The sequence below is a fragment of the Urocitellus parryii genome, chromosome 14, assembly GCF_045843805.1.
Source record: "Urocitellus parryii isolate mUroPar1 chromosome 14, mUroPar1.hap1, whole genome shotgun sequence".
NCBI classification, from domain to species: domain Eukaryota; kingdom Metazoa; phylum Chordata; class Mammalia; order Rodentia; family Sciuridae; genus Urocitellus; species Urocitellus parryii.
Window position 1 is genome coordinate 18,817,646 of NC_135544.1, and position 9,831 is coordinate 18,827,476.

The window sequence follows — 9,831 nt, forward strand, 5'->3', positions numbered from 1 at the left end:
GGGCTGGGACTGTAGCTCAGTGGCAAAGTGCTTGCCTACCATGTGTGAGGCACTGAATTCAAGTCTCAGCACTACATAAAATAAATAAATAAAGGTATTGTGTCCATCTACAACTAAAAAAAAAAAATTAAAAAAACTAGGGATTGGAGTGTACCTCGGTGGTAGAGTGTGTACTTAGCATCCATGAAGCTCTGGGGATTGAACCTAGATTTATTTTCCCAGGCTAGGAAAAAAAATTATTTATTTAAAATAAGTAGATAAATATTTATTTATAAAAATAAATAAACAAGTGAAAGAAGAATTTACTCACGTTGTTTTTCTGTTTTTAAGAATTCAGTAATACATAACAGCAACTGGCTATTTTCTTCCAGATAATGCATGAGGTGCTACAGCCCAGGTCTTCTAATCCTTGTCTGGACACTGGGTGTTCTCACTTGTGCCTTCTGAGCCCACGATCCAAGGGGAGCTGTCATTGTCCAGTGGGGCTCCTGCTTGCAGATGATGGAACCACCTGTGTCCCCCTCAAGGAGTCTGCGTTTGTGTTTCTTGTACTACCCACAGTTATCATGCAGGTACTGTTCCCGAGCTTTTCCTTACATATCTGAAACAGACTGTTTCAGACTGTGGGTGTTTGAATTCTCCACATACAGGTGTCAATGGGAGGGGCCCCTTCCCTGGGAATATTAAATTTCAGTACTCAGTATGTGCTGCTTGCCATGATGACCAAAATAAAGTATTCCAAAATACTTGAAGGAAGACCGTGCCTACTTAAAATCCCCTGAAGAAGTTCTTAGTACACCAGAACACAGTGAGGGTAGAGATCTGAGAGTGGGCTTACCTTTGCTTAGTTGTCCAAGGACCTGGTTGATGATGCAGAGACACTCCACATACAAGCAGCTCAGCAGGTTCTAGCCTGGAGAGGAAGCTCATCTAATGAAGAAACTTGTTTTTAGTTATAGGAGGAGAGCCTGGTGGTGGTACCTGCCTGTAATCCCAGTAGCTCAAGAGGCTGAGATAGGAGGATCTGAGTTCAAAGCCAGCCTCAGCAAAAGCGAGGCACTAAGCAATTCTTTGAGACAATGTCTCTAAACAAAATTCAAAATCGGGCTGGGGATATGATTCAGTAGTCGAATGCTCCTGAGTTCAATCCCTGATACAAAAAAAAAATTTATTATAGGAGTAGATAGTCATAACAAACAAGTCACCCCTAACCTCTACCATTCAGAGGACTTGTCAACTTTGGTATTTTAAAATTATAAAAGAAATTTTGGAGTGGAAGATTGGTTTTGGAAATTCACTAGTAGAACCTCATTTAAAGAGGAAGGCTTTGAAGGCTTTCAAGAGATGTACAAATCTTCAAAATACATAGATTCTAGGAAGTTTTAGTCCTTGAAGCTCCAGGAAGCAAGCAAAAGAACTTCTCTCTGCTTTCAGATGGTAGAATATCTGAAAATCTGAAACTTAGGAATCCTAATGTTAATGCAAAAATCAATGAAGAGTGAGACTAGACCAATTCAGTTCTACCATCTTAATTTTTTTCCCCCCCATAGGTCTATCTGAAAAATCTAAAAGCTTTCCCAGGACAAGGAACTTTACCAGAACATAGAATGCTTCCTTTTACCAATGTGGACCAGCTTGCATCAATGGATTATATCGTCCAGGAAAAAACTCTCTACCTTTCAGAGTTGAATCATGGTGATATCAGGCTGCTGAGGCTTAAAGATCCTGGCACACTTGCATGGAGGAAAATCACTTTTGTGAAGGGGACTGTGGTTGACCTTGCTGTGGACTGGCTGAGTGGAAACGTGTATTGGATTGACAGTGAACAGCCCCGTATTAATGTAGGTTCCTTAAAAGCCCAGTATCCCATTGTCTTGCTCAGTGAAAATCTTTACCGCCCAGTGTCTGTTGTGCTCCACCCACCTACTGCAGTCATGTGCTTCGTGGACCTGGGTTCCCTAGATGATAGGAAGCGTGGTTCCAGCATTGAATGTGCCTCCATGGACGGCAGCAGGAGGAAGATGCTATGGTGGAAATCCCAGGTGCCTGTGGGATTGGCCTTTTCGGATTCAGGGACCCGCCTGTACTGGGCTGATACTGGTAAGCAGTTGCTAATGGCCCCCTAAACCTTGAAGCCAGAGTGAAATAATGCAATTCTGGCTCTCTTGTCTTCAGCCACAATTTCAATCAGCTTTTTTGTTCTGCATGAACATTTTCTACCAACATATCCTAAACAATCTTCTCCCGTCCTAAGTAGCGTGGCATAGCCCACAGAGTCATGCAGTTCCTCTCGTGGAATAAAATTGAGAACTTAAGAAATCTGCATGTGTAACTATTTGTCTCACTGTTAAAGAGGAATGAATGAGGCAGACCTGACTTTAGAGAAGTCATGGCAGACAGGAGGGGAGGCAAGACATAGCAGATGGAGCTACAGGATGTAGGACAGGTGTTTGGACCAAATGAAATTAACTGAACCTCTCTTCCTAGGAAGAGGACTCATAGAAAGTATTCAACAAGATGGCTCTAGACACAGAGTAGACCGCCAAAGAATTCAGGGCCTTAACCTCTTTACGTTTGGTCAAGGCATGATGTTCTGGACAACAACTGATGATGGTAGGTCTTGATTCTCCATCCAGTTATCTTTGTGGTCTGAATTCACTCCTGGATATCCAGAGAGTATCTGCTACTAGGGCTTAGCACCAGTCTTTGGCAGTATCTGGCCTTTGGAAGAAAAACCAATCTGGAAAAGGATACTGTAACAGTGATTCCGTGACTGGGGAGAACTTCTACTAGTTTGGTTATTGTTCCTAGAAATTCCTGACTTTCCTATGAGGCTGTCTGCTTTTGATGATACCATGGTTATGGTCATTTTCTATCACTGAGACAAAATCCTTGAGATAATCCACTTAAAAGGGGAGTTTATTTTGATTCCTGGTCTCTTAGGTTTCTGTCCATGATTACTTGACCCTGTTGACTGAACATCATGGTAGGAGCCTGTGGTAGAGGAGGTTTCTCACTCATGGAGGGGGAAACAGAGGAGGAGGAGGGCCCAGGGTCTCAATATCCCCTCCTAGGGCACACCCCTAATGATATAACTCCCTTCTCCTAGGCTCCACCTCCTAGAGGTTCCAACACCTCCCAATAGAGCTACAGGTTAGGGATCCCACCTCAACACGTGGACCTTTGGATAACATTTATCCAAGCTAGAGCCATGGTATCGTACACAGAGAACGGGGCCAGGAATCAGAACTAGGTGGTATGCCTGCCAAGAGTCATTCTAACACCTTACCTGTAAAATGAAAACAGTACTTCTCTTGGTTGATTAAGTACCCTCGAGAGTACTAAGTAAATTAACAAGCATTCTAACCTGGAATTTCTCATATTTCAAAGGATTTATACTAAATCAGTGATCTAGTGTGTTGTTATTATATATACTAGATTTTGGTGTATAAATTTCTGACTCATGTCTAAAGAAACTGTAAAAATCTCTTTACGATAAATCTTTCTCTTTATATTTTCAAATGCTGGTCCATTGGCTAGTTGGACTAGTTGCATCAGAAATGGAAGGAAAAAAAAAAAGTTTTCAGCTCCTACCTGAGAGTTGCTAATTTATTAGGTACATGGTGAGAATTTTGCCATCTAATTAGGTACATCATGAGACCTTTGCTGTCTTATTTTTAAGATCCCATGGTAACTCTTGTTGCAGATAAGCTAATTCTGGAAATATTGTTCTAGAATAGTATTTAAAATCATTACTCATTAATTGCATGGATCACCTGTGTCACATATCCTCACTATATATGGATATTCACTCACTGTATATGGGACATATATGGATATTCTGGTCATGCTTACAAACATGTGACTTTATTATGGAGGAAAGTATATAATGGTTTTTATTTCTCTTCCAGAAATGAGGTTTAGAAAAATACGTGTCTCTTTTGTAAAATTGTCGTTACTCAACTGGAATTTAGGCCAATGAATGAAAGTATTCATACTGAACCATGTTCTTTGCCCAGGAAGTTGCCCTAAGATAAAATTTTGTTTTTGTTAATGATTATTCATTGGATTTTGTTTTAGCCCAAATCACTAAAGTTTGGTACAGCAAAACAGAAGTTTCAGAAAATTGGTGGTTCCAAGTAGACCAGAAGATTGTGGACTTAAAAGTTTACAGCAAATTTAGTCAACAAGGTAAGTAAACTTGCAGTGACTATGACAGTGCTGTAGTCTACTGAACTTTGGAACACTCCATCATCCCATATCTCTCAGAAATCTTTGTGTTTCCCATTAAATGTTAATATGTTTCTATGGCAAATTCCTGTAGATCTGCGTAAATCTCTTATCTTTATGCACTTCTACACAAATTGGTTAAAGTACATAATTAGTCCCATTACTTATGTAGCATTCATACTCAAGTAGTAAATTCACTAGTCTGGGCCCTGGTAGAATTAGTGTGTTAATCAGCTTTTTATTGCTGTAACAAATCCCTGAGATAATCAACTTAAAAAGATAAAAGGTTTATTTTGGCTTACAGTTTTAGAGGTTTCAGTCCATGGTTGGTTTGGTCTCATTACTTCCGGGCCTGTGGCAAGGCAATGCATCATGGTAGGAACATGTGGCAAGGCAACACTGTTCATTTTATGGCCTGGGGGCAATAGAGGAAGAGGAAGAAACCAGGGTCCCACAGTCTCCTTAAAAGGCATGTCTCCAGAAAGCTAAATAACTCCCCTGAAAATTTCCACCATCTCTTTCAATAGTGTCACACTGTGGATTTATTTTGGCCTTTACCAGGCCTTTACCTTAGAAACATTTAGGGGACACTTGTGACCCAAATGATAGTACTTGGGTTCTATTTTCAATTTTATTATTGTGCACTGGGTTACAACAACAACAACAGGATAATTGAAATACAATTTTAACCCAAACATGGAGCTAGTCTTTATTCTATTCATTGACACTAGTATCTTTTTTTCGTGTTAACTGAGACTTGAAATTTCAACATGAGAATGCTCATGTGTTTTTCTCTACCTATCTCATAGACACAATTGGAATACCTAACTGAATACTTTGGGAGGGTGATCATGGGTTTAATAAAGTAAGAAGAGATAAAATTAAGAGATTAATGTCAACAATGTGGGCTCAATTCATTAACCACAGATTCTTCTGAAACCTAATCTAACTCAATATGTTTGGGGGTGGGGTGGATCCTCAGGTAGTAACAGCTGCTCAAAGGACAACGGAGGATGTAGCCATATCTGTCTACCAAACCCTGAGGGACAGACTTGCAAGTGTCCCAGTGGGTACTACTTGGCCGATGCAAACAAATGCTTTGAGTCTGTCGGGTGCTCGGAGTCATCAAAATCTTGTAAGGATGGTGAGAAATGCATTTCCACGGAGCAAGTTTGTGATGGTCACGCTGATTGTCTGGATGGATCCGATGAAATGAACTGTGAGTTACTACAGACCAAGACCTATTATGCATCAGCGTACGTGACTTTCAGTTACATCTCATTCTATAGGACTCCTCAAGTTTTTATCCTCTACATTGTTACCTTCTTATCACCTGATTCTTGAAACTTGAACAATATGAAATTTCTACCTATGGGCAATTGCATATAGATTATTCTGTATTTCTTGCGTAAATCTGATTTGACAACAGGACAGCAACATGATAGGGAACTTCAAAGGGCAAGTTATGTCATCTAAAAGGGCCCTTATTTAACCTAGATTTGATTCAGTCGATTTAAATTGATGACATGGTAACCATAACCTAGTGGAGGGAGGTTGAGAAAAAACTATTTGACCTGTCTTTGGTTTCCCTCTTTTAAAGTGGTAACAACTTTATTTTCAGCTCATAGGTTTATTAAGAAATGCAAGAGAACTTACATAAATCTGTCTTGCTGGTGCTCAGTACTGTCATGTTGGTACTTAAATACTAACTGTAAATGGATCTCAAATAGTGTCTTCATGGAAAGGCCATGGCCAGTTAGCTGAGTGACCATAATACGTATAATTCTGTAATCACCATCCTGACGTTCCAGAGCTACTGTTTCAGTGGTATCCAAGCCCCATAATCTACAGAATTGAAGGGAAGTGAGTGCTCTACTGAAACTGGTCAGAACCACTAACGAAAAAGATTTGGAAATGGAATCAGGAATCTTACAGTGAAGAGTTCTCACTCACTTCTCAATCTAAATTCACTTCTTAAAACCTGACTATCTGGAAGGACAAATAGCTATTTTAATCCCTAGTCACTTTCTCTTAAATAGGAAAGAAAATGAATTTTGATTCCCAGAGTTGATTCTACCATTAGCTTTTTGTCAGCTTTTATCAAAATACCTGACAAGAATAACTTAGAGGAGGAAAATTTTATTTGAGGTCTGAGTCTACAAAGAGCTGACTTCATAGCTTTGGGCCCAAAGTAAGGAAGAACATCATTCTCAAAGGACATGGTAGAGGAAACCTCTTTCCTCGTGACAGCTAGGAGGCAGAGGGAGAGGAAGGGGAAGGGGCTACAAGGAAGATGAACCCTTCCAGAGCATGTCCCCTTGTGGTCACTTCCTCTAGCCGTGCCCTACCCTGCCTACGATCACCACTCAGTCCATTCAAACTAGGATGGGCTGATCAGGTTAAAGTTCTCACCGTCAAATCATTTTACCTCCAAATATTTCTGCATTAACATAGGAGCTTTTGGGGGGACACCTCATATCTCTATATCTGTATGACTTTACAGTGTTTTGTTTAATCAAAAGCAATGGTAGGCCCGATGCCATGGCACATATCTGTAATCCCAGTGGCTCAGGAGGCTGAGGCAGGAGGATAGCAAGTTCAAAGCCAGCCTCAACAACTTTGTGAGGCCCTAAGCAATGTAATGAGTCCCTGCCACAAGAAATAAAAGGGCACGTGTGTGTGTGTGTGTGTGTGTGTGTGTGTGTGTGTGTAAACTCTACCCATATCACATACCTCTTGTGTTTACAGGTACTGAGCCAGGTAAAGCTCATTCAACATCAATACCTACAAAGTCAGAAGCAGGCAAAAGGTTGACCCCAAAAGCTTTTCGACCTCCCCAGGCTGCCAAGTCCACCCCACCTGGATACCCAGGCCCAGAAAGAATGAGAGACCCTGTCACAAACCCGCTAACCACTCTGATGCCTGCCAGAGAGAGCAAGACCCCGGAAACTAAGGAAAGAGGGGCTTCTGTTCAGCCCGAGGACTCTCAGAAGGCAAAACATGTGCCCTGCAGCCGTGATTTCTGTAACGGGAGGGGAATCTGTACAACAGAAGGAAAGTTGAGAAAATGCAGCTGTCTGAGAGAATATGGTGGAGAGTTCTGCGAGGAGGCAGTCCACGGACCCACCCCTGGCTACATAGCATTCAGCGTGACCACTGCCTTATCAGTAGTTCTGGTCGCGCTGGGAGCTTTTCTACATTTCAGAAGAGAGCACAAATTAAAACGGTAAGTATCAGCTCGTGTTTCCATGGGAGAATTGTATTAGCTTCTGATATGAATGGAGTTGAAGACGTAAGTCCACACTAGAAATCTGTCTTTTGAGGAAGGACTTAGGGTGGTAAGGCAGCCTTACCTATAGATACCCTGGAGATACAATAATTGGGACCATGTCTTTGAGACCTGAGGGAAGCACTACTGTATGAGGTCTGAGGTATTTATGCAGCTAAAAATCTGTCTTAACCATGGTCAGTGGCAGAGTCTGAGAAATTAAGTGAGAAAATTCCCCTTCAGTGAGGCAGTAAGGTCAGAGCCAGTGATTGGAGGTCATATTTGTTAGGAGGTGTACTAGTTTGCTAGGGCTACCATAACACAATACCGGAGACTGGGTATCATAAACAGCAGAAATTTAATTTCTCATCATTCTGGAGGCTGGAAGTCCCTGTCAGCAGGATTGGTTTCTTCTGTGGCTTTTCTTCTGGCAGATGGATGACCAGTTCCTCCCTGAGTCTTCCCCTCTGTGTGTTTGTGTCCTAATCTCTTTTTCTTATAAAGACATCTGCCGTACTGGATTAGGGTTCACCCTCGTGGTCCTATTTAACTTAATTACCTCCTTCAAGACCCCACAGTCATATTCTGGGTTATTTGGAGTTAGGACTTCAACATATGGATGCTGGGCACTTGGGGGATCACCATTGAGTCCATAACTAGAGGTGAAATAAACTCAGGAATTATTTAAAGCACAAGTGCTAAGTTTGGGCTCAAAGCCAGAAAGTCATTGAAGATACAGCAGGAATAAAAAAATGAGGTTTCAGAAAAAGTAAGAGTAGAAAAGATGTGATGGAAGGCACCGACTAAACACATTGAGAAAGGGACACTGAAGAACGTACAGAGGCTGGGGTTGTGGCTCAGCGGTAGAGTGCTCACCTAGCACGTGCGAGGCCCTGGGTTCGATCCTCAGCACCACAAAAAAATAAATAAATAAAATAAAGGTGTTGTGGCCGACTACAACTAAAAAATAAATATTAAAAAAAAGACCTACAGATGAAGAAATGTGAAGATGATGGAAGCTTTAAAAGCTACCTCTCTGTCCTGCCTGCCTTGTGCAGACTGAGGAGAAGGCCATCGCCCAAAGCAACACTGGTGAATGGCTAACTGGTTAACATCACCGTCCTGAGATGTAACCCTCGGGCTTCTTGATTGTCACCTCAGGTCTTTCTGCTGTGTTCACCTGCTTTCTCATTCACTGTTGTCCACCTACCATGTACCTGTCCTTGGATCCAGTTCTGGTTGACTTCAATCACGTGGCTTCTCTCAGTTGAGCAGAGATGCCGTTTTTGAAGCTAAGTGCATGCCTGTGACAAAGAATAATTGAAATGTTGCGCACTCCTGATCATTTACTTTTAAGTGGGCATTGGATTAAAATGAGGCATAGTTTCTATAGCAATGATCTTTGATAGGGGATAAGCTGGCCTTTTCTAATCATACCCCAATCTCAGCTTCTATCTCAAGAAATAGCTCTTTCAACTTTGCTTCTTTGATTTCTAGAACTAGCACAGCATCATCCAGAAATTTGACCTACAATAAAGAAAATGACCAGGAAGAAGAAAATCTAATGAATAGTGAGATTTTTGTCAATGAAGCCTACGATGAACAGGTATGCTGAGGAAGGCTGGGAAGTCTCTTTCTAATGGATTGTGAAATGTGGTTAAAGAAATGTCCGTTTGAAAAAATTCCTGTTCAGTGAAAGTAGTTAATGTCCATTTAAAGGGATTCTTGGTTTTGGTGAATGTTGCTGTTATGTTTCAAGCTATTGTCTGTTGGCTCTATTGTCCTTAGACTCTGGTTTAAAGAACTACAGGTTGAGGTGGGCACAGTGATGCACACCTGTAATCCCAGCAGCTTGGGAGGTTGAGGCAGGAGGATCGAGAGTTCAAAGTCAGCTTCAGCAAGTTATGAGGCCCTAAGCAACTCAGCAAGACCTTGCTCTAATAAAATACAAAAAAAAAAAAACAAAAAAAAAAATACTGGGAACGTAGCTCAGTGTTTGAGTGCCCCCAGGTTCAACCCCTGATAATGAAAAAAAAATTTTTTTAATAAAATAAAAATATTTTTTAAAAAAAGAACTTACAGCTTGAACAAGGTGAAACATAAATGTAATAATAATAAAAAAATTAGCTTTTAGTGGACTTCCACATGATGGGGTGGGGTAGGATGTTATGAGGGTTTGCATTACCCTTAAAACTTAGGTCCCCTTGTAATCTCTGCTGACTTCTGCCTAGTTTAACCTTCTTGATCTTTGCTTTGGGCTCATGCAATGAATATTATCTAACTCCAACTCTCCTTTCCCCTAGGAATTGCTCACCTCTTTACAAACTGACTGA

General features: G+C 41.1%; 1 protein-coding gene across 1 annotated transcript in view; it reads left to right on the top strand.

Annotated features, from left to right (window-relative positions):
• LOC144250064 (prolow-density lipoprotein receptor-related protein 1-like) overlaps positions 1-9,831 on the top strand; it is a 46,161-nt gene extending 36,330 nt beyond the window's left edge. Inside the window, exons 26-33 of the mRNA XM_077792455.1 lie at positions 372-572; positions 1,551-2,100; positions 2,488-2,613; positions 4,081-4,195; positions 5,217-5,449; positions 6,979-7,456; positions 9,002-9,104; positions 9,802-9,831. Coding sequence (XP_077648581.1) covers positions 372-572; positions 1,551-2,100; positions 2,488-2,613; positions 4,081-4,195; positions 5,217-5,449; positions 6,979-7,456; positions 9,002-9,104; positions 9,802-9,831 — 1,836 coding nt within the window. The remainder of the gene's footprint in view (positions 1-371; positions 573-1,550; positions 2,101-2,487; positions 2,614-4,080; positions 4,196-5,216; positions 5,450-6,978; positions 7,457-9,001; positions 9,105-9,801) is intronic.